Source organism: Zonotrichia albicollis, chromosome 3 (genome assembly GCF_047830755.1).
Source record: "Zonotrichia albicollis isolate bZonAlb1 chromosome 3, bZonAlb1.hap1, whole genome shotgun sequence".
NCBI classification, from domain to species: domain Eukaryota; kingdom Metazoa; phylum Chordata; class Aves; order Passeriformes; family Passerellidae; genus Zonotrichia; species Zonotrichia albicollis.
In genome coordinates this window covers 47,238,175-47,264,552 of record NC_133821.1, presented here as the reverse complement: position 1 = coordinate 47,264,552, position 26,378 = coordinate 47,238,175, and the positions used below count along the sequence as shown (strand labels likewise).

Sequence of the window (26,378 nt, the reverse complement as noted above, 5' to 3'; positions counted from 1 at the left end):
AATTCACATCAACACGTGAGCAAATGTCTTGAAAATTTATGTCTTTTTCTGTGAAACGGACTGCAATTTTAGGTAGCAACCAAAAGCATCATTTTCCATATGGCTTTAACAACTAGAACTTAAAAACCAACAACATGCAAAGTCTTTGGAGTTACAGATTACTAATTGATTTAACAGTCTTAGGGCAAAACTAGCAAGACAAGGCTAATTTACATTTTTTTCTTTGCAAACACGACAACTTGCATATACACTTCTAATTAGTAATATTTCAGGCATTATTCCAAGTCCTGTGTTAGTGTTTCTTTTTCAATGCTGCATGAGAAAAATGTGTTATTACTTGGTTAGGTCTTAAATACTTTCTTGCCTAGCAGCATCTAATATAAATTCTACATGGCACCTTTAGAGCATTATGCCAAGACCTTTGCACTGTAATAACAAAATAAAAAATAAAGCAATGCTTGAGTCTGTATGAAGTGCATTAGCAGAAGTTCTGTATTTTTGTTTATTAGGTCTCTTGGTGTTTCAGTGAGTTGTTACATCATGCTACAGAGTCAATCATGATCATCTGTGGTTTTTTTAAGGCCTCTTGAATTACCATGATTTAAAAAATTCTCTGACTTTATGTTAGGCAAATGAGAGGCAGAAATCCTGAAAGTATTAAAGTCACAGAGAAGAAGATTTACTCTCCCGCACTGGCTGAGACATCAGCATTTGCACAGTGCCATTTTCCAGTACTGCTTTAATATTCCATCTATTTCAGTAGATTTAGACCACACATTCAGCATATTTTCCCCCAAAATCTAAAGCTACTCACTCAATTGTATGACAAGGGTTTATTTTGGTCCATAAAACTAATCCTGGGACTGTTCAACTAAACTAGCTTTTCACCACAACAGGTGTTAGCTGATCATTAGCAGAGCTGGGCTTAAAGCTCTTAACCACAGCCCTTAGAAATACCTCTTGGTGTTAAAAAGTCAAGAGTGAGGCCAAAACACCATCAGTGATCTGCATCAAGGGACTAGTTTAATTAGAATGGCATTTTTAAAATTCACTTTGTCTAGTCTTGTCTGGTAGCCTCAGCACTCAAATTATATCATTACATCATTGTAAATACAGAGTACCTTTTGTTGATTCCTACCACTAAAACAAGAATACACTATCTGATTATTTTTTTTTTGCATTGCTATATATACTTCAGTGTATACAGCAATGCAAAATGAATGAGATTTTTTCATATACATAATTTCAGAAGCTTGGATAATTTAATGGATTTGGAGTAAAATATTAATTATGAGTGTTTTAAAATGAAACATATGTGTACACATCCATACTGATTACTTTTTTCAGTTTTCTTTTTGTCCATACACACTTTATAAGGCAAAACGTTAGAAACCTATTAGGTAAACATACTTACTTACACTGTACTAGACTGATCTAGAAATGAATGCTAGACTGAATAGAGTAGCAATTATATCACACTTACCTAAAGGCAATTTAATGATCTCAAGTGCCTCATTCAATTTTAGTCCACATGTGACTGACTCTCACATTTCAGAGAGAAATTTATTGTATCTGGAATTTATCACATCTGAAGGTACATTAAATGCAATATAAGAGTTATTTTGCAGCTCGCTCAATCAATTAAAAAGTTATAAGACAATTTTGGAATCAATTTTCTTCTTGGAAGATATAAAAAATATCCCAATACAGGAAGGCTAATGTAATTTCACTTCAACTGCATTTTCCACAGCTTTTTTTTACCCTACTTAAATAGTGTTCTGTAGCAAATGGGTAGGCCTTGAAAACATCTACCCACCGCTAGCCTCAGATTCTACCCTGCTTATCATTCCAAATATATTTCCCCTCCATGATACTTGTTTTCAGCAGTAACTCTTACTCCTTCTGGTATCTACCTTGCAAAGGGAGAATTCTTGCTTCTAGGCAACTATGTATGCTATATCAGCTTGGAAACTGTGCTGGCTCGTGTACCACTTCTGTGGTACCTAGAATTTCCAGGAATTAAAAAAAAAAAAAAATCAGGCAGGAAATCTTGGAAGTTAGTTCTACTATCTGCTGAAATATATTGTTACCAACGTGATTAGAACTAGCAAGACACGTCATTGCCATCTCTTCTACCTCGCCTTAAAAGAACTGTGGTTGAAAAAACTCAACACAGCTTCTTCTCAGCAACAGATCAACATTATTCACCAGCAACCTTTTGCTTTGTTAGTCAATACTCAGACTCGGCATAGTAAGCTGACAGTCTTGATTGGGATTAAGGATGACTTTCCAAAAGAAAATACCCTCAGACTTTACAGCTTCTTTGTTCCATTTCTTTTCATTAGCAAAGAAAACACAGGCAATATTCAAGTAAAGTGAGGCTGCCTTATCCTGGTCTTTGTTCTTCAAAATAATATTAGTCAGGAGAACATCCAACCTCTCTTTCCATTCTCCATCACCATCTCATCTGAAACCTGAATCATCTCAAGTCATTTTTGCCTCTTCAGTGAATTTTTTTTAAGAACACGGAGCAAAAAGAATCATAGAAAAGATCTAGATGTGCTGCTTTTACTAAAAGATCTAAACATGTTGTTCTGTTATTTTTATCTCCTTCTGATTCCATGTACACTTCCTCACATGCAGAACACCAGTCAAAACAACTCACTCTCCCTCTCCACAGCCACGCTGTTCAGGAGTCTAAAGGGAAGTGGTTAAGCACTCTTAGAACAAGGTTCATAACCAAACACATGAAATGCCATAGCTGTTCCTTCCCCCATTATACTCTTCACATCTTCTGACTACACATCAAGAATTTCCTCAGCTTTTAAGTTGGATACTCCTATGTTTTCTCTTGGAAAATCTGTCTCATGCCATAACCCTGCAACTCAGAAACACCTAAATATTGTGTGTATTTAAATAATTAAATAAAACGTGTTCTTTGACATGAACACGGGGGTAGTGGAAACAGATCTCTGGTCAGAAAGAGAAGAAACACAAGCACATGATGACTGTGTTTCCAGCTAGCCCTGAATGTAGCTCTGCAGATAAAAGTGAAATGGTAGCACAGTGTCCCCTACATGATACAATGCACAGGGAAAAAGGTCAGAGAAAATAAGCACTAGAGAAATCTTCCCTTTTCAGAGGAAGTCTCCCATGTACCACAAAAAGAGCTGTGTGAAAGGAATACAAAGATCTATGCCCAATGGAGAATTTTCATTGGAAACAAAAGACTCAAAGAAAGCTTTGTATGGATTCAAATGTAACAGAAACACAAAAAAGCAAGCTCATATTAGCCTGCATGGAACAAAAATATAATAAAAAGTATGGAGACTTATAGTGAGTTATAAACATCATTCTTTGCTTCCATAGAACGCAGTCTGTGACTTCACTTGCATGCATGCAGGTACATAACTTGCTATGGAAGAAACAAATATCACAATTCAAAGTAATTTTAGACACAATGAAATAATCAACTCAGATCAGGATTGGCTAAGAAAATGTTTCAATGCTTTTCCCCTTTAGGATTTCCTACTTTCTAGTAACAGTACAAAGACATTAGCAATCAAATCAGTTGCTCAGTTCTACTTATACAACCAAACTGCAGATGTCTCCTGCACGTCCAGAATTATGTACGTTTTCTTCCAGATTAACAGGCATTGGTGGGCTGATATTTAGCAGGTTTTTAAGAGCTTGACACTCTCTTATGATACTAAGTGGTATACATTTTGTGTCCTCATTTAAGACGTAAAAGAAGATTTTTTTTATGCTATTGCCTAATCTGGTTTTTGTGTTGTATTTCAGTTTGCATTTTTATTTTCATTTTAAGAGACAACTTAAGTTCAGAAGTAAGCTTTCCTTGGAGATTCTAAACTTGTTTTTTTAGGAGAAGAAAAAAAACTAGAGAAAAGGAAATGTCGTGAAAAAAAGAAGGCACTGTTTTATTTAAAGGCATCAGCTTTCAATGACTAGTGAAGGGTAAACCACATAAGATATGGCTTCTATTTTCACTTAGAATGGAGTCCAGCCATATGACTGACACTTGTTCTGTGGTGCCAAATACATCACTTATTCTGTGTTATGCTGCAAACAACTTCAGCCAGATTTGACTGTAGTAGCATTGTTTTTTTCAGGTCTGTGGTTTGGACTTACTCCTGAAACAGTGTAAGTACAGACTTCCATACCACATCACAGTACTGCATTTATTTCCTAGGGCCCAATCTCAACAGAAATAAATCACAATTTTGGATACAAAAGACTAGAATTTAACTCTTTGGTACCAACGATAAGGATTTCCCTAGTTATTTAACAAGAGCAAATTTCTCGTTTTAACTGCTCAGCCTCTGTAATTTCACCATCTGTGCCAAGATTCTCAATACATCATGTGATCTCAAGGTTATAACCTGAAAACCAGAGGAGCATTTTTTTCCTGTGCACAGGTAGTAAAATAGTGAATCTGGTTTGACAATGGCTAGATGTCATACTTTAAAAATAGATAATATCAGGACTGCATGCAATGGTACATGCTATCTGTGGACTTTCAATCTATTTAGTCTCAAGACAAACAAAGCAAATGACTGACAAAAAGGCTGAAATTTAGAAAAACTGTGTCACTGGAGGATATTTTCTAACTTGTTATAATTGGTCATGTGGGAGAAGAAGTAAATCCCTACTCCTCTTGCAAACTACCACAGTGGGCTCCTAAATCCTCTGCCTTTCATGCTCTACTCCCCCCCTCAGCCTTGCCTCTCCTCTGACAAAGAGCATTTTTGGAACAGACAGTGCTACAGGTTAACTCATCCTCTGCTGATAGAAATTTTTTCTTCAGGGAGACAGTTATGACTGTTAATCTTTCAATTTGTTACTACTGCCTGCAGCTACAGACAAAACCCATCATTTGTCAATACTTTCTTTGGGTTGGTAATTTTTTTTTTTTTTTTTAAGTGGTACTTCTTACTCAGCAAAATCTGGGTAAACCTACACAATAAGGTCCCCATTCCCTTTTTTCTGCTTTACTTGCCTGAACTTTTCAGGGCAAACTCACTGCTTTCAAAACTCCTGATCACTGGAAAAATTCTTTAGGTCTGACAGATCCTGCATCCTTATGCAACTGACCCAGGGTGGTGGGATTAGTCTGTTCTGCCTGCCTACTCACATTTATGAGCTCACCACCACGGTTTTTTCCACAGACTGCCAGTGATACTTCCTGTTTACTCGGCCTATCAACAGCCTCTGGAACAATGCTGCTTTATATACTGTTGCTATCTGATGCTGCATAGGTTTGTACTCTAACAGCAACTTTTATCTTTAATTCCACAATGATAACTTCAGCACAAATATCCATTTACAATAACTATCCTTAAAATACCTCAACTGAGAATCTTCTGCAAGCAGAGAATATAGGGCAGCAAAAATACTTGTTCTCAGACAGATTTGGAGCAAAACCATAAAAATTACACAGAACAATGAAGCATTAAAAATTCCCTTCACAGACTCACTAGAAGGCATTAAATTATCTTATTGAAAACAACTAATTTCAATGTTTTCATAATTTCTTAAATTCAACATCAGTCAATGGCACAAGAAGAATAACAGTTGCATACAACTTTTACATTATAAAATACACATGTCCCATTTGTGAACCAATCCAATAATGATGTCAACTAGTAAAAATCAGCTACCACATTTTTTTCTGTAACAGGCACAGCCAAAAAAATTCAGAAATAATTACATGCCTAGACCAGTGATTTATAGTAAGGCTGCCACTGACTTTATTATTCATCTATGTCAGAACAAATTACAGAAGTTCCATAAAACACTCTCCCAACCTTCAGTCTGTAAGAACTGCTGTCTGTAGAACAGTGAGACACAGCAAAAGAAAAACCACACAATGCCAGACAGGGCTCTGCAGGGAGTGTGTTTACCTGGCTTTTCCCCGTTTCGAATGCCAGCATGCACCGCAGGAATTGTGCCCACAATGGTCTCTATGGTTCAGCAGCGTACACACTGCAATACTGGTGTGCACAAGTAATGTGACATGTTAATGCAACAAGCATGCCTCACTTACTGCTTGGTGGGCTAAGGGGATAGGAGATGGCTAGAGATGACAGTTTCAGTGAGATTTCTAGGTTAGCCTCGACAGTTTCCCCAGAAAGAGTGCATTAGCAAGTCTCAACATCCATTAGAAGCCACTTGATTTCAATTTCACTCAGTTGCTTCCTGACTTCACCAGCAGAAATATTTTGTCTCTTTAAAGAGCTACTGCTCTCACATGCAAGAGCATCAAGCTGTTGGAGGCCACCAGCACCTTGGCTTTTAACCTTATGTGCAAAAGTTTAGTACCCAGGAGCAAAAAAAACCCCACCACCTTCCTTTCAGAGCCTGAAGACACAGTAGTCCTGAAAGAAGAGTAACTCCTTTAGCAGCAAGCAAAAATGAGGAAGGAATGGACTAAAAGTAGTCAGCAATACATTATAATACAATACAATACAAGCAAGAAAGAAATTAGGGAAGAAGACAGCAAGAGTGAAAGATAAACAAAGGCAAGCACTGACAAAGAAGGGCTGAGAGGAACATGGCATGGATGAGTAAACAAAAAGGGAAGCTGACACAAGCACAAGTAACTAATACTAGTGGGGGAAAGAGTGAGAGATTGCTGGAGAGCATGAAAGAAAATCCTCTCTTGGTGGGCAAAGCGAATAGCATTCCTAAATCTGAGAGAGTTGTGAAGAGAGAAGCTATAATCTGAATATATTTATCAGGGACAAAAGGCAGTGTCTGGGTTGTGCTTTGACTGGAAAGAAGCTACAAGCATGAGCTGTAATGGATTAAGATTCAAACACAGCAGTCTAGTGTCTGACCAGTGTATTATGCACAGAAACCACAGCAATTACTAAAATCACTATGAAAACTGGACAAGGAATCACAGAATGAGTTGGGTTGGGTTGGCAGTGACCCTTAAAGCCATCTAGTCCAGTCTCCCTGCAATGATCAGGGGCATCTTGAACTAGAACAGGTTAGTCAGAGCCTCATGCAATTTGACCTTGAATGTTTCCCGGGATGCCCCATCCAGGGATGGGGCATATATCACATCTCTGGGCAACTTGGTTCAGTGCCTCGCCACCATCTTCATAAAAAATGTCCACCTTCTGTCTAGTCTGAAGAAGCTACATAGACATTTTACTTGGAAAAACAAAAGAGGCAATCTTAGTTATCTCCCCCTATGGTTTGCAACTTCCCAGCTTTATTACAGCTACAACACACAGAAATGAACACTTGCCTATTATAGATCAGGAAAAAACACACAATATACAGACACATAGAGACACACACTGCAGCTCTTGCACAATAAGCTGTAAGATGAGAATGGTGTCCTTACCCCAGCCTATAAATGTCCTGCTTGCTTTCTGACTCTTACAACTAAGCTACTAACTGCTTCAGACCATGCAAGCTGTTCAAAATAAAAACATAAACAGATTTCTAAACATATTTCATTCCTTTATTCTCACACAATAATGCTTTGACAGATAGGTATGAAACTAAAAACCAAAGAAAACGTCATTTCTAGCGAACAAAAAACCAAATTAGGTACAATACCCAAGACATAGGCTTTCCCTCTCCTAATGCTGCAACTATGAAATCAAACAACTAATCTCACAGCACAGAAAAATCTTTCACAGTCTATTTATAGAAATCTGTAAAAATATTTTCTCTTTCATCTTTCGCCTAGACTAGACAGAATTCATTGGAGAATGTGTTGCCCAATGAATTCTGACAAATGTACTTAAGAAAAATCCAGCTGACACAAGACATGAAGTCTTCAAGAAGAAGAAAAAAGCCCAAGCTCCAATTTAATTAATGCAAGACATGCATGAGGATAATATAGACAAGACAGTAAAATCCCAAATATGTCAAAATATATCAACTAATACCTAGTGTCATGATTTTTATTTCTGTTCAGAAAAGGCCCCAAATCTCAGCTTCCCAGATAGAAAAGCATTAGTGCAAATATTTTAAAACAGTTTTGCAAATTCGAACATGCAGAACATGATGTTTAAAAGCATTTTATTGGCCATTATTTGAATAGTCTTCATAACTAACTGCTCTACTTGCTATGATTAATGCAGCCAATGCAAACATGTCAAAAGTATTTATGTTACACCATATTATCATATATACATACTATATTCTAGGCATATAAGTTATACCAGGAAAAAAGTCAGAAATTTCTCACAGTAATCATTATTTATATAATTTATGATAGACATTGCTTGAACAGTCCACTAAATGAGCTGGCATTGGTTCTATTTCCTGATGCAATGGGCTAACCTTCATCAATAGAATATAAACCTTTCTTATTCATGTATTTGCATAACTGGAAAGTACTTTACATAAGGCTCACAAACACTGCATGTGATCTACATTATGAAGCTTTCCTGCATATTTGATGTTACAAATAAGTCCTAAAAAATAATACTTTGCTTTATTGGTCTGTAAATTATACCAGTAAAAATCTATTTCTGTAAGAAAAAAAATCTAGCTGAGCAATGGGATTCTACTGGAAAGAATAAAAGCTTCCTCTTTAGTCATAATATGTGATCAGTACCTGAATTCAAGCATTTTATAAATATGTGTAAAATAAATGTGCATATACCCTCTATATAAATGTATTTAAATGTTTCACAAGTTAATTTACCCATAACACCTTACTTTCAGGCCAACAGTACTTCAAAACTCCATTCTTCTATTTAAATGTGCTGCCTCTGATAAAACAAAGAAAATACTGTGGAAATACCAGAATCAGATCTCCTTTGAGAGAATCCTTGTCCTTCTGTAACCCAGAGGGCACCATGGTTTTCCACAACATACAACAAACTCCTCATACAAGGGCAGGACAATGCTCAAAACCATAACCAAGATCACTGCTGAACAGAACAGGATTTACTCAAACAAGGACAGCTAAGCAAGTAAAGCAGTATTTCCATGAATAAAAGGTGTGTTTCTTTGAGTTTTTCAAAACACTTTTTCAAAACACTTTTTCAAAAATAGTTACACCAAATCTTTCTCCATTACATCTCCTTTCAAAAGCCCATTGGTTTATAGACTTAGAACTTGATTGAACTTTTTTTTTCCTCAAAAATATTGAGCTGTCTGTCAATAAATGTACAAAAGAAAATACCAATTAGAAATCCTTCCCAGTAGTTTGGCTACCTGACTTCAATATGAAAAAAGACCAAAGGAAAAAAAGAATTAAGGAAAGGAAGAATTTGGAGCCATTTCAGTTTTTCATCCCCAATTTTGGGGGAACAGAAAAAGAAAGTCATGCAGAAATAGGGTAAGGTAGTTTTATTACTTATCAATTTCCCAAAGTAGCTAGAATAGAATAGCTCTAACTGACTGAATCCAATAGAACCAGGAACAACAGGACAGTGACATTTTACTGATGACAAATGAATCAATGAGTATCAGATTTGCACATTTCAGACACCTTGGGTGGGACTGCAATATTTCTTTACTGCAGTATTTCATGACTGAAATCAAAGACTATGACATTGTAATCAAACCTATCCTAAAGTGTATTAAGTCACAAAAAATATGTCACTTGTTCTATATTTCATCTTTAACATAGACCATAAAGATTGTTTGGTGAATTGATATGAAAAATATTCTACTTCCAGTTGAAACATAGACATGATATCATCAGAGAAAATTAAACTCAACTTGTTTAGACACTAGCAACAAGAATTCAATCACCTTTATTTTTTCAGATGCTATGGAACAAGCAAGATTAGAGTAATATTTGAAGTACTGGGTTAGGAAGAAAAAAAAATGAAAGGATGATATTTAGGTAGGTAGAGAAGATGAGAGCAAGACATTATGATAGCTATATAAATTTTAAGAATAATTCTTCCTCATACAGTAGTAAAACAATAAAAAATTTACTTTGAAAAAAGGGAGGATTGGATTTATACCTTGTTTAGCTCATCTGTGCCCTCTCCAGCAAAACAGTCACTAAATATAATGAATTATACACAGAATAGAAGTCACTAACAAAAGTGACTGCTAGTACTGATAACATGTGAAGTGATGATTATAATATCACCAAAAAGGGGTTACTAAACATCAGACAGAACAGTGAGAATGTCTTATCTCCTTCAGATGATATCTCAGACAGCATTCTGTTGAATAGGGGGTTTTATTTCACCTTCTTGTTGCAATGAAAATTTTCTTGCTGACGTAAATTATAATAGTTATAACTGGTGAAGGACATGAGAGGGGGAAGGGAAGCCTGGGACATGTCAACTGGCTGTCAGAGAGGCTGATAGAAAAAATAAGTGAGCTGCTGATAGATAAAGGAGGAGGAGGAAAAGAAAGGGCTGCTGTGGGAAAAAATGCTATTAATTGTCATCAAATTTGTCTGCTTAACTTCTCAAACCGTTAGACAGGCAAAAAATCTATTAATATATAAACATTATTTCCGTGTTCTTTTACCAGTGCAGTTACAGTGAGCCCACTAAAATCTATTGCTTGAGTAATTCTGTACGGGTTATACGAAAGAGCACACCATGCTAGAAAGGAAAGGCTATCCCAAATTTCTTGCTCAGAAAGGCACACAATAAATCAGGAATCATCTCTTGCAAGATATAATTCAAGCAGAGCTGTGGATCCCATGGACTGAGGGAAGAATGCAGACCACAGAGGAGAACAAAGTTGAAAGGGATAAAAGTGTCAATTATGCTGAAATCGGATACTTTGTAAAATAAACCAACTTCAGACAGACTGTTACTTAATCCCAGTTTTGGAATGGAATGCAAGCTTCACCCCTGCCCTGCAACACATGTACTACAGCACCCAGTTACTTTACCCTGAAACATCCAAATGCAGCAAACATAACTGACAACAGCAGGCCAGTCTCCTACCCACAAAACACTGCATACCCAAGTACCAGATGCTTTGTGAACAAGCTTCCAAGAGATCCAGCGGAGTCCTTGCACATGCAGCAGAAAGAGGCAGCTTCTCTTTTGCTACACTCCATCTGATTTCCCAGACCTGTGTGATCGGCCAGAAGGCATACATGCACTAAATTAGCAAGTGCTTAGATCCTGACATTCCTGTAAAATGATTCAGACTTTTGAATAAAGCCTTTAGAAGGAAAAAAAAAAAAAAAAAGAAAGAAAGAAAAAAAAAAGAATGGACTAGCTTTGAATTCATTTACTTAAAGTCTCACTTGTTAACTAGCAGGGCTTTGTTGAGAGAAAGCCTTTGCAGTGTTATAATCTTGTAACCAACAGAGGCTATTCAAAATGGGCAACACAGCTTAGAAAAGAAATGAAAGAAACTTTTTATAAAGCCACAAAAGTTACAGCAGTAGAGACACATGGCACTCTTAATGAGCTTTTCAATACTCTTGCTGCGTATAAAACATAAAAAAACTGCAGCCATTTTCTCAGCCGAGAAAAATGCACTGCTTTTATTTAAGCTATATAAACAACTTCTCTTTAGAAACCAAATTGGCATGTTAGTTTTATAGAGTTTTGATAGGAAGGCTTAACATTAAAAATATCGTATGCTGTGACTTGATTGCTCCCTAGTTCCACATTAATATCACAAATGCCATAGAAAAGATGAGAAAAACAAAGCATTTCCATTTCCACCTTCCACTCCCTCCTCCCAATGCCCCCTTCTACAGTGAAAAGCAGAAAAAGTATTCATATATGCATATTCATACACACACACTCAATAAAAAGTGCACTGTAATCCTTCACTGTGATTTTCAAAGGTACCATACAACATGAGCTTCTATTACACTCAATAAATGCCCACCTCTGGAAAAAAAAAAATCCAACCATTCTAAAATTCCTCAGTAAAAACAGTCTCTTATGGAATCAGTAGCTCAACACTGGGGAAAAACATTCCCATCTGGTCTATCTTTGGAATACATAGTATTCCTTGGATTTTGCAGACTCGTTCCACATTCTCCAAATCCTCCACTGGACCTTGGTATCCCTCTCAGTATTAAAGGAACAATTTCAGCATGATACATTGTTTTCATTAGAAGGTGGTAAATAACTTCAATTCTGTAGTCCAAGCAAGATACAAGTTATTACCCTGGGTTTTTTCCCTCTTTAGAAAGTTATCCTCACCTGTTCAAAATGTCCACAGAGAGAATTGCAAGAGCTTCCTTTTCCCCTCTTTCACCACTTGATTAAAAAAAGACTGCTCAGCTTCTCCATAAATCCTGAGAAGGCTCAGGATTTTAAGAAACCAAAGCAACTAAATTTTCATGGTTCCATTTCCCTTCCTTCTCATCTTTCATGGGTTCCAAAGGATACAAACACAGGTCTAAGACATGGGATGCACAAAGCAAGACTTCTCCCTCACAGTTACTGGTTACTTTCTCTTCTCAGTCCCCTACAGGTTAATACTGCTGCCACTCAATGTCCCCTGATCATAATACACCAATAAGGGGAAAAAGTAATATTCTCCCACGCTGGGCTAAGTGTTCATCACATTTACCACAAAAACCATTTCTCCTGGACTGTTCAAGGGCTTCAACAGATGGAATGGGTAATTTTAAGGACCAGCTGCAGCTCCTTAATCTAGGATATTTGTTGGACCATCATATTAGACTACGAAACATTGTTTTCCCGATATGTAAACTATAAGCTATAGTGTAAGCTTTCTATGAAGCTCCAAGAACTTGTATTGCAGAGTCTAATCTTATTAGCCTTTTTTTTAAAGAAAACATTTTTCTCTTTTGCAGAAGAAAAATGCAACACATCCAGTATTTAATATTTTCTATATTTCTCTGCAAGAATTGCATAATATTAAAATTATAAAAAAGGAATATTTATCAGTTCTTAAATATATGTTTCATATGTTCCTGGAACTTTTTTACATTTCAGAAATAGTTTGCAGTCCCCAGTTGTAAAACTTATGTTCACATCAAAAACATTTCTATAAAGCCTTAAATACAATCTTGATTTTTTTTTTTTAATATCATGCACACTTACATAGCACTGTTGTTCATTTCATCTCTTTGGTATACTGTCTGACCTGCATTACCTATTTGAAATAATGCAAACAACAAATATTTAACAGAAATTATTTTAAGGCTTACTTTTGCTCATTTCCTAAAAGGATTTTTTTCCTTAAAAATGTATTTTGGCCACTGATTTACAGCTCAGTGATGTACTTGTGTAATTCTAGGGAAAAACTGCTGACCAATATAAAATGCAGCAGAACTTCACTATTATATTTTCCCATTAAAAATAATCCACTAAAATTAAAGGCAATTAAGCACATTTAAGCATTGAAAAACTGATTGGGGGACCTGGGAGTAAACTAATCTACAAAATCCCAATGTAAAAGCATGTAAGCAGCATTGATTTAGTTCTTTGGTTTCTTGCATAGTCTACTTCCTACATCCTACACAGAAAGCTCCAGCAAAAATTTTATTAAAAGGAAGAAACCAGTAATTCTACCAGAGAAGCACTAAGTGTCACTATTGCTTGACTGTCCCACCATCCCCCTCTTAATACAGTAAATAGCTTGGTAAATACCTTAAATACAAATTATACCAGCTATGGTGCCATTTAATTTACTTTACTTACATTTAATTTAATTTACAGTGTCAGCTAGCAGACACCGTAGGAACCAAGAAACACCGAGTGTCACTACTGCTTTACTGTCCCACCATCCCTCTCTTAAAATGGCCTTTGAATGCAATAGTCAGTTAGGTAATCAGAAAGTTCACCAGCTACTTAACTGTGTCTCTGAAGTGGCTTGTGTGATATTTGATTTCTAAAATATATCTTAGCTTTCTTAGAAGGCCAAGTGCTTAACATAATAGACTTAATTTTAAAAATTTATAGTTGTTACCCTAAGCTATTAAGTGTGAAAAAAATAATATTCAATCCCCCTCAAAAAAATGTTTAATTTTGTGTTCAGTCTTATGCTAACATGTAGAACGCAAGCTTCATTACTTCTTATGTGAAGACACTCCATCAACAATTGAACTATAAGTAAAAAAAAAAAATCTAGTGCATCTAATTTCACTTCTGGACTAACATCTTGAAAGTTGAAGTATTATACTGATGGGTTGAGATTTGACTAGAACATCTCAAAATTCAAGTCCAAATTCTTGTTATGAGAGCTGCTATCCCAGTCAATGAGACTACATACACCCTCACAAGTTGCTTCCAAATGAGCAACACTGAAAGCAATTCTTTTTTACAAAAGACAGTGCTTTTAGGACAACAGCAACTATTTCCAAGTGACTCCAGTAAATTAAATGCAGCAATCCTTTTGTAGTTGACTGCAGTTGCCAAGCAGTGCATTAAAAGTGGTATTTTTAGCATTACAAGTTATGTTGTTTAATAGATATAGATACAGATATAGATAGCTCTTCCAGATCCAGTAATTTTCAACTTTTACACATATAAAATGGAGTCTAGAATGAGAATTTTCCAAACTGCACCTAGTACAAGGCAGGATAATATCATCTACTTGAGATCCATATGATCATCCTTTCCCTCCTGTACTACCTAGATCGTAATTCTCTCTGCTTGAGAGAATTTTCAGGTCACATGCACTTGCTTTTCAGTGCCTAAAGCAAGAGGATCTTTTGATGATATACTGATCAATTAAAAATGCCTCGTAATTTTTCAAGTTTCCTAAGATAACTTGAAATGCCTTGCTTTCCTGAGGGAACATGAATTTCAGTAGATATCAGATGAATGCATGACAACCATCTAACCAGCCTGCAGATTTAGGAATCCACATGTAGGCTGAGAAGATGCCTGCTCACACACACACACAGCAGTTTGATGCTAAAGAAATTACTAGAGCAGCATTCAAACATTCATTTGCCTGTTTTGCCAGTACCAAAGCTTGGAAATACCTTCAATACAAGTGCTAAGAGCTATGGTGCCATTTAATTTCCTCAGCTAGCAGACACTGTAGGAACCAAGGCTGTGTTAATACTCACACCAAGGCCGTGTTAACACGGACACAGAACATCCCTATTGCCAGGGAACACAGGGATGGATTTGCCTCAGTGACAGATCTGAGACACAGAAGAGCTCAGAGATTTCATCATGAAATTCCGTAGTGACTATTCACAATTACAGGCTCAGATGCAAGAGCCACAAAAGGTACATTTACTGAAAAGAACTATTACAAGCTAATATCTGATTCCTGCTTTTGGCTTCCAGGAAGGATCTGGGATGGTGTTACTACCATTCATACTTGTTCTTTTTGTGTCTTGGGATCATAGGTCAAGATGAAAAGAGGAAATAATTCTAAGATTCAATTGTGTCCCTACATCCAATTAATGGAAACATTAAGTAAAAGGTTTAAAAAAGTTTAAAAGAACACTATTCTGATACCGAGAATTATTACTCCTCAGTAAATCACTGTTTACTCTAATATTTAGACTACCAGCTACCTCTTTATGTCACCGCTGTTGACTGAATTTTGCCTTACTGGTATGATCTACATTCCTCTTCATCTACTGCCATACTACTTCATCTACTTCTCTTTTGCTACTCTGAGTACAAGGTGAAAGGGAAGCCTACCCAGATCTCTCAGCTGTTTCTCTGGAGATCTAACATGATAGTGGCTGCTGATCTTACAAGTGTGAGGCAAGCCACAGCTGACTTAGCAGCTCTGTAAAAACTATAAGTAAATAAATGAAAACATAAGCTCCCCATAATCATTGCAATAAAATAATTAAAGAGTAAGTTAATCAGCTGTCCTGTGATTTTTGAGAGATCAGCCACTAGATGGCAGAAAAATGCAGTTTGATTTTCCCATCATGATGAAAAATTCACCCAACAGATTTCTTACACCTGCTCTAACCGGTTATCTGTCAATCAATGTCAGATAAAGGATGACAGGAAGGCTGATTATCTCTTCCCTAGTGCACAGCCTACCTTGACTCTTTCTACTCTGTTGTAAAACTTTAAAAATATTTAAAGTATATACTTGCTGTATTCTGGAAGTAGACCACTACAGGAGTAGGGTCAATTTATTTAAAGATATTCTATTATCACAATATCACTCCATTTAAAATGACACAATGAATGGAGAAGTTATCTCAAGATTCAGGTATATAATGGCTGGTTTTCCACCCAATAATGATGTGAACAATAGTGGTAGTGAGGAGACACAAGCTAAGGGTATACAAAAAATAGTGCACAGAGTTAGGAAATAAAATATGAGAAGCAAGGTTCTGAGTTTTCAGAGAAAACCCTACTTCTATTGTTTTATATACTGTTTTTACATTATTTTAACAACAAAAATGGTAGGGTTTGTCTTAATGAAATTACATGCATGTCTTAAAACTTCATACATTTGTATTAAGATTACTTTGGGGGGAAAACTGTATTGGAATAGTTTCACCATTTTTGAAAAAAAAGCTTACAGTACTCGGTCCACCAGTTTGGTGTCACTCCTACAGGCTTCTTTTGTGTGTACATTTCCTTACTTTATACGTGTTTGTTATTTCTGTAATCTTTTCTTCCCCTTTAATGGTCATCATTCTCAAATATTCTTATTGGATACTTCAATTACTACAAGAGGAGAGCAGACAGTCTCATTTTTTCTACATTTCAACTTTTTCCTGTTCTCTGTTCCTACCTTTTGGGGAAAAAAAAAACCAACAAAAATAAAACAAAGCACACTAAACCCAAAACAAAACTGTAATTGAAAACCAAATACTTCAGAAATTATATAATGAGGAATTATAGCACTGCATTCATTGTACCAACAAAGAGAAAACCTACAAAACCCAAACTGTTTTACAGCAATTCACCAAATTCCCTCATGCATCCCCTCTTACACATACTGCACTAGCAGAGGGACCTAAACACACAGTACTTCTAAACCAACTTATTTTACATGTATCTAGTAAGATTAGGATTATCTTTTCTCACAGACACAACCTCCTTTTCCAAAAAACCCTCAGCCAAACATTACCATAGTTAACCTTAGATTACTGTCCTTGATCTTTTCCCATAACTACAACTGTCAGTGGTAAGATTCTAGCTCAAGTGAAATTCAAGGGGTTTTTGCTGAGATGCCATAATTTACTTTTTCAGATGACACTACTACAGCACTACAGTCTCTTACTACAAGGCTTAAGTAGGAGAGAAAGTCCTCTTTCCTGCACCCAAACTTAAGTCTAACATTGTGGAAAGTAGGCAAAAAAGAAAACATAATGATAAGTCTTTCCCTCTACAATCTCCCATCTAAACTAATGTTGAAAACCTCACAAAAGCAGAAAAGATCAAGGCAGAAGCAAATTGTGCCTTAAGTAAAAAAACAATAAAAAATGATTATATAAAAAATACTGAGAATTTTCAAAGCTTCACTGGAAGTTACGGATTTGTTCTGCAGCAAATCAGCCACTGAATTGAGAACAAACATGTCAAAGCAGAACATGGGATACAGACTGAATAAATCTGACAGAATAAAGCCAAAATTGCTTTAGGACTCTTCTTGAACAGTGTTTAAAGAAAAGCACCTTCAACACTAACGTTACAAGAAGAGTTTGCTGTAAAATCACATACTATGCTAAAATTCATATAGTGAATAAAACTTAAACACATGAAAATGTTTTGTATCTGTTTTGAGGTGAAATTGAATTTTTAAATGTCAAGTTTTTCCAGCATGATGATGGCTGAGAATAATGTTAAAATTCAGCATAGTTTAATTTCTCGAACTAAGAAAAAATTAATGAAACATCTGACTACTACCACCAATTTGGTTTCCAAACAGTTTCCTGATTAGGGTGACTGATAGATTATTGCTTAGTACTTAAATATTAAGTAAAAAAATGTTTATTAAGTACCAGGTAAGTTACTTACTGAAGTAAAAGCCAGAAGTTCCTCTTCAGTCAATTTGTGTACTGGATTGTTCTTTTGGAAGTCTATACTGTAAAGAAAAAAGAAAAATAAAACAACACTGATTTCATCTTTAGAATAACATTATTCAGAACACATTTTTCAAACTTGCAGAAATCTGAAGGACATTCTGGAAATGAAAAATGGGAGTATGGTACACGCAGAAAATGACCTAGACCTAGAACACAGAAATAAAGAACCTTTAGGGGACTAAGATATTTTATAAGCACCTTCCCAACACCATCATCAAGTGAAATGTCTTCCTTGGTTTAAGCTCATAGGAATAACAATTTCACTAATCCTAAAAAAAGTTTAAAATCTATTGTTTGCTTTTACAGAGATCTGTTTCAAGTTAAAATCCTGTAACTAACTGAATGCAGATTCTACAAATCAAGAAAGTACTAATGTTAAAGTAGTGCTGAAGGGTTATCTCAGCCAAACACCCTCCTAGTCACCCAAAACACATGAGCACAGGAGTCCATCTCTCACTAACCTGCATTACCATTACCTTGAACTATTCACAAGGGGGAAATCAGAAGAAAATAGAGGTGAGAATTAAAATTATTTTATTCAGAGTTGGATATGCGTACCGAGATGATAAAGAAATCTGGCTTACAACTCTGTGTGGGTGAATGTTTTCCATATACAACAGCTCTCCAACATTTACAAACATACTACAAGAGATATTAGCAAATTGCACAAAAACCAACAAAAGCTATATTTCAAGCTCCCTGTTAAAACCAAAGATACCAAGTGAAAACATATCCCAAACTGTACCACAGATGATGGATTATCACCAAACCCATATAATGGCTATATATATAAGCCCAAATTTATCACACTAAATTCTGCAGCAGGCTTCACATTCTAGGCTAAAATTGCAAAGATACTTATTGTGATAATATGTTACAGACTGAAATTATGTCTGTAACCTATTACTTAACCTACATTTCTTTGGGATTACTTTGCCTGGATATTCAGGCATGATTTCTTCTCCTTAAATGCACACAGACTACTTAGAACAATTTCTAGAAGAGCTTGAGAGCTCTTCCAGCTCTTCTTCCTGCAACCTCTCCAGACAGGTTGTTATCTAGTCTGCTCCCCTGGCTTCCCATGATGGAGGTTCCACACACACTTCATACCATTTATACTGATGTTTCACAATACCATCAGCTTCAGCAAGCTATTTGACTGTGGCCACAAGGACATAAAGGAAAGTTTATTAACTATTGCTTCAGTATATTTTCCCTCATCTCCCCACATTAAAAAAAAAAAGAAGCATATGCTGTTGGTGCACTGTTTTGAAATTTTTAGGTAACGTCTAGGAAAGAAATTCTGATAAATACCTATAACTATATATAGATATCTATCTCGCTAGTTTTTCCCTGCCTTGTGCAAAATTTCATGCAAACAGGAAAGTCATAAAGAATTTCACTGCTCCAGTGAAACCTTTTTATCATATTCAATGTCAGCTGCTAGCAGACAGACTTCTAGTTGGCTGGACGTAGTCAGCTCAAGTCAACTGACTTCAGGTAAACAACAGCAAGTCTCTCTATGCATGGGGGAGGGAGACAACCACAAAAAAAAAAAAAAAGAGGAAAAAAAGGCAGCAAGAAAAGTTCAAGAATTATAGCAACTCAACAGCAGTTAGGCAACCAGAATGTTAAATGACATGACCATAGCCTTTGAAAAGCACAGGTAAACCAAGGGACAGTTAAATTGCGACAAAAATAGAACTTATTTTTCATCATCCTAAAAATAAATTGTTTCAAGCAGGAAGGATTAATCCTCTTCTTACTCCAGATCAATTTTTGTCACTCCTTTTTGAAGCTAATAGATGCAGCTCTTCCAGATAAAAACAGTGCTAAAATAGATCTCTGATTTCCATTTCTGCCACATGCATTTACAAAGCCTGAAGTGCAAAAATGTAAGTCTTGAAAGACAGAAGAACAACTAAATTGTTTCAATTATTTTTCTGTACTGAATCTAGTAAAATTTAAAGCTATAATGTGAATCTGAATCTAGAGTAGAACTGTACCTTAGTTTTAAGCATTTCTAATGACTCTGTTAGTTCTTGTCAGACTGCTTTATAAAAATTTAATTTCTATGACCTGTATTTGTTTTGGTTTCAAGGACAGATAAACCAGTTCATCCCAGAGAATTTCAGGAGTTGAAATCTGAGTGGAACTTAGGATCTACTAGGTAAGATGTAAGATGAGGGATCTTTTCATAGCAATATGAAGAGAAGTCACTAATCATCACATCATTCAGTTTTGTAAGCTATTTTCTCACCACTTTTGAGTCTTGTCTTAAGGAGTTTATTGAAATAAAAGAGGGAAAGACAACAATGAGAAACAGACATTCTTTAGACAGATTAAACAGAACCTTGGAATAAGACGTAGTGTGCAGCAGAAAGAGGTATTTTCTAGTAAAACAGCAAAAGCTAATTGTCAGCAGCTTACAACCAATTCTTAAATCTGATTAATCAGGTCTACCTTGACAACCTAATGGATAAAGTATTCAGCCTAACTAATGAGTTCCAAACTTTGGGACTTAATGACCCATATTTGAAACAGTGGAATCAAAGCATCACTTTCTGGATTATGACTACATGTTTCAAAAATTGATTTTGAAAGATGAAATACATTAAGGAACATTGCTAAAGCTATTAAAAATGAAACAGATTACAGAAATTCTAAAGCTAACTTATTAATTATTAAATGAAGCATTTACCCTCCAGAATTGCAGTCCTCATGCACTAAAGCCCAGAACCTGCTACAGAAGAAGGCTTGAGAAGAATGTTTTGCTTAAAAGCCAATGCTCTTAAATGCTTTAACCCGTCTATGCTTCCTCATAAATTGACATACAATAGCTGGTATGGACACCAAGGGTACAGCCAGCAATCCAAGCCTAAACTCTCCCCTGTTACAAGAAGAATTCTCAAAGCTGACATCCTAGTACAACAAACACCCTTTCTGCAACATGGCTGGATCTCAAATCTTGTCTCCATCTCTGACTGAGACAGCTTCAGTCACTAAACATCACCCCACTCACTAAATGGCGTTTACCAATCCTTCAGGGAAGCACCACTGATTTGGTTGGTAGTCTTTAGTTTTGTCTTGCCAAACACAACTGGCAGGCAATATGGTTCCTAGCCACTGCTCAGAACATGACAGTGATGGTTTCAAACTCAAACACTGTGATCAAAAAACCTACTGTGCACCCAGCCAATGTAAAACTGAAAGTGTACCCTTAAAAAAAGGAAAATAAAACAAAAAAGAGCAGTAGGTAAATTAAAATTTCCTTCAGAAGGGAGGGAACAGGAAGGATTATATAAGCTGAACATAAAACAATACTGTGTTAAAAAGTACAGTGCTCGTGAAAATGGTTCTCAGCAAGGGAAAAGCTTCGCCTTGACTTGAGTCAGAGTGTGGAAGACTAAAATGAGTGGGCTCAGAATTTATGTCAACCCACTGTTCACTACATGGTCCTCAAACTGGATCTAAAAGGTTCCATCATTTTGCAACTCATAGATCAGAAAAGCACTTTGAAAGTCAGCAATGGTGAACACTGCACCAGAGTCACTGACTGACTATATTATACTTCCACATGCCCTAACTTCTGATCCTCAGGCCTGCCTTTTGCTCTCCTAAGCTATTTACAAAACCCATGTAGCATATAATTTCTAAAAGGTGAAAAAAAAATAGTGCAGAATCACAAGGACTTTATACTATAGTTTTTAACTAGTAAAAGACACTGAATTTATACTCAATTTCAGTGACTAGTAGGGCATTTGCTTGATGGTTGATTCTCACAGGAAGCTGCCAACTGCAGAATCTAAAATGTTTTCAAAATTCACTGAAGTGCTATCACTGTATGGTAGCTAATGCCAGCTGAATCTGAAATGTAACTAACTTTAAGTACAAAGAATATAAAGCTTTTTAAAGATAAAACCACAATATAGCTATTAATGAAATACTGCTAAAATTATCAACTGGACATTACTGCTCACTGTGAGAAAACTGAAAATGTTATCTATCTATAATAGAAATCTTTTAGCCTTTTAGCCAGACTATATAATAAGGAAAAAATGTCCCCTCAATTCACCATTTCATTATTTCATTGTAATAATGATTCATGCAGTTGTTTCTTTGGGTTTTTTTTAAAGGAACCATAAACCAACTTACCATATTCCAAGGATTACAGCAAGCTCTTCTGCACACAAATCAGGTACCTGGTACTGATCAGCATCTGCTAATTTGATCTCATTAAGCAGCGTGTCATCATTTAAATCATAATTCTGCCGGAAGAAAAAATGAACATTATAAAATAGACAGAATTATGCCTTCAAAATATGAAAAATTATAGACTTGTTTGAAAAAGGATAATACTACCATTAAAGAAGGACACAATGGAAAGTAATTTACCATTATGATAGAATAACTAAGTAATGAATCCAGTACAAGGAATTATCACCCAAAACATCTCTCCTACAAATACACTGTTTCTTATGCATGAGGAACAGCATTCAGAGCAACTCTAAGGTTAGCTAATATCAATTTTCTATTTAAATAAGCCTTAAGGCAGCTTCCCTTTTCAAGCTGTTACTCATAGAATTATCAACAATTTCATCCTCTACTATATATGTACAGACAACTGAAACAAATTGATGTTATGGTCATTAATGTGGGTTTTCAGGCTAGCCACCTTGGACATCTGGGAATTGAAGGATTCCTGTTTAAGTATCAGTAAAAGCCAACTACATAAGCCATGACTTCTGGCAGTAAAGGTAAATTAAAAAAACCCAAAAAACAAGAGAGACTGAAAAGATCTCACTGAGCCAGCACATTCTGAAAACCTTTACTCCTAGACAACTACCTGTGATTTTCCATAAAATTTCCTCCGGAACACACTTTCTATTTAAAGAGTCTTTAGTTTTACCAAAAAAAAAAAAAAAAAGCTACCTGCAGTTCACTGTCTATCATTTATTTAACCTGAAGAAGAAAATAATATAATCTAATTTATGTCTGAAAAGTGCAAATTAACATGTTCATAGAATCGGTGTTTGTTTGAAAATAATGAAAGATTTCCTTGGCTGCAAGCAAAGAGGAAGTAGCTGCAATACTACTTCTTCCTTCTCCCCTTGAAAAACAAACCCAAACCAAAACTGGTCCTGAAACCAATTATCATACTACTGGTTTTTAGTTACCAGTAGTAGTTTTTACAAACTATTAAAAACAGATAATGGATTTATATTAACAGTTTTTCAAATTTCCTATTAATTTCCCGTCAGTGTCCCAGCAGTAGCTGTTTCTCATTCATATCTTCCGTAGGCAAGATCAAAATGAAGGTCCACAGAAGAACAAAGAGCAAACAGGAATGCTTTGAAGTGAGTTAAATGCATTTATCAACAGTATTTTATCACTATATAAATGAAAGGAAATTGTGATTTGACAGAGAATGTGAAGAAAATAAGTTTTCATTTTAAGAGGATAAGTAAGATATTCACAGTTTTAAAGTCAAATTTATTACCATCATTTTCTTCTCTTACTGTATTAAACTATAGAAGGATTATCTAACACTTCCAGTGGAAAATTAATTTTGAACTAGTATAATGATACTTCATCAGGTGTAATATAAATTACAATTTCCTCCTTCAGGTCTAAATAATTTTAAAAACCTAACTTGTATAAATGGTCCTAATTACTTTAGCTTCACTACAAATATTGATCAACTGAACTCAACTGTAACTGTATGCCAGAACTTGAAAGCCTGATTTCCATTCCTTAAAATATAAAAACAGCTCTGAATTGTTTAAAACTGATCAAACTATTTTAACATACCACTTCATATCAAGAGTCCTTATTCATCACCTCAAGCCTGAGGCTTTCCTTTCACAGCAACTGACCTGGGAGCAAATACTTCAGAAATTTGTGAGTAACTGGGAAAAAACACTCAAACAATATCCCAATTAGGAACTCTAAGAACAATGCATCCTATCATTTAGTTCTAGGTAAGTTGTAACTGAAGTCTATAACTAAGTGTGACATTCACCAGGCAGCCTCCCGAGCTCTCACTATCCCACAAGGGGTTGCCATATGTAGCTCTACCATAAGCCTAAGTTGTCACATGTTTAGTCAACCTTGTTTCATCAAATCAAATGCAACACCAAGGATGTGGTAATGGGCAAACAAGAAAAATCTAGATTAGTCTCCTAAGATATTTATGCATTCAATTTTGAAATAGAGAATTATTGACAATTTTTTTTTGCTTAAGATCCCTGCTTGACCTGGAAGTCTACCAAGGCACAGTATTTTTTAATAAAGGCTTTCCTACTTGAAGTATAAACTTGGGACCATAATGGCTCAATTCATCTCTGGCTTCTTCAGGAAGTTCAAATAAATTTAAATCTCCTTATGGGGAAAAATGTCATCCTAAATCAATACTGTGATTCTCAAGCAATTTATAATTGAAGTCATCATGTACACCCTTAAGATCAGTAGGACCAACTCACATAATTCATGCCACAGGAATAAACAGAGCAATTTCCTATCTTTGCACTGTAACTGAATACGTCTGTTAGTCCACAGGAATCTCTGAAATCCTGTGATGTCTTGCAGACTACTTTGAAAATCTGCCTCTCACCTGTTTTCCTAGCTCCATCATTCTTAGTCACTAAAAATTAATGCATGAGCTGTAGAAGATGATATTTGCAAACATGCTCTTAGCTGAGTAGCCACATCTGTCTTGCAGACATTCATATGTTGCTTTACCCCATGTCCTTTAATACTGCGCAAACTACTGAGCCACAGTTCTTTCATGAACTTTCAAACACCCCAGCTAAGTTTCTCTAGGCACAACACACTTTTCTCTAGTAGACACCCAACAAAAGCCTCAGAACATTTTCATTTTAAGAAATTAAAACAATTCTTCTCAGATACATACTATTGTCAAGCTTTCTAGAGGTGTTGCAGCTGGACTTAGTTCACTGTGAGGAAGGAAGAATCCATCTGTTCTTTGGACATCCAAAATAAGCTGTGCAACATATTTTTCCTGAAATCGTGTTCTCTTCCCCAAAGCACCTACAGAAAATATGTTTATATTAATGAACACAACAAACTAGTTCTCTAATAGTATACTAGAGAGTTACTACCAAAAAAACCCCAGACAAAATAGAGAAATACATGGAGAATTAACCTATAAAATGTAGCAGTGGTTAGCCTCTGCTTGATCTCTTTGCAGTGTTCTCACTGCCAGCAAACACACAAAGTAGTACACGTTACAAACACAGCTATGTAGGTCTAGCAAAGCTGCTTTTAATGAAATTCCCCATAACCCAGCATTTTGAAAACTCCTAGTCATCAAGTTTCACCACTTCTCTGCTTATTTCCAAGCAATAAACCAGAAACAATTGTTCAATTTGCCTGCTAGAAGTTAGTGACTACATGGAGATATTTATGCAAATGAAAATCCCATAATATCTTAAAAATATCTTACAGGCCATCATTTTAAATATTTCAAGTCTTCATCTGAAGAGTTAGATCCTTTGAAGAAGGATCACAGACATGAAGTTGCCAGAATACAGCACATAAGATACCATAAAAGTAATATCAGGAGTGAGTGAAACAGCAAACCAGTGAAGGCTCTATAATGAATTAACCAAGATTCAGAATGCACAACATGAGACCCCACCCAGAGTTGTTTCTTCAGTTCCTTATTGGACCCACTGACAATTTTTATTAGTTTTTAAAGTGGTAATTGACATTGATACCAAATTGTAAGGAAAAACATCTGTTCCTCTTCTGTTAGCAACTTGCTTGTAAAATGCAGAGAAATAAGAGAGTAATTTCAGGATAATAACTTAAAATAACAGAATTTTAGCTCATAACCAGAGCTAAAAATGGAGCTAAAAATTACTCTATAAAATTTGAAGGTTTGCTTGTTCATTATTACTGTAATACAATGTAAAATGGAGGAATGAGAGCTAATCCACTGCTAGCAATCCATCTGCTGCTTTTGCAGAACCAATTAAGATGAAATAAAGTTCTTATTTTTGTGATAATTTTGAAAAATTTTCAGTATATAAAATCTTTGAGGTAAAGATGATTGACTGCACATGTGACTGAGGCCACAGTCCATAAGCCTCATCCAGCAGAGGGACTGAAATAGCAGGCACACAACTTTTCTTCCTGAAAGTGGAAAGAGATGAGCAGGGAAGCCAGAAATTAAACTGATTTCTCCATTTCTGCCAATTACCCCTTTTAGTGGAAAAGCCCTGTATTAAGAGTTTATGAAGAAATGAAAAAGGTTCTAAAAATATCACTTTGAAAATCACACAGCACACTGCAGAGAGACACACAGAGCAAAATACTGTCTAATGATTCCTACTAATTTTACACAGTGGCATTCAATCCTCCTTTTTAATATTGCTTGAAAATCACTATGCTGTAATTCACTTCATGTTATGTCTTACTG

At 35.7% G+C, this 26,378-nt stretch overlaps 1 protein-coding gene across 2 annotated transcripts in view; it reads right to left on the bottom strand.

Annotated features, from left to right (window-relative positions):
- TTC27 (tetratricopeptide repeat domain 27) overlaps nucleotides 1–26,378 on the bottom strand; it is a 161,005-nt gene that overhangs the window by 109,685 nt on the left and 24,942 nt on the right. For both annotated transcript variants that reach the window (XM_074537324.1, XM_074537323.1), the window contains exons 7-9: nucleotides 24,849–24,985; nucleotides 22,091–22,203; nucleotides 17,868–17,934 (exon numbers count right to left, since the gene is read on the bottom strand). In XM_074537324.1, the coding sequence (XP_074393425.1) occupies nucleotides 17,868–17,934; nucleotides 22,091–22,203; nucleotides 24,849–24,985 (317 nt within the window). The remainder of the gene's footprint in view (nucleotides 1–17,867; nucleotides 17,935–22,090; nucleotides 22,204–24,848; nucleotides 24,986–26,378) is intronic.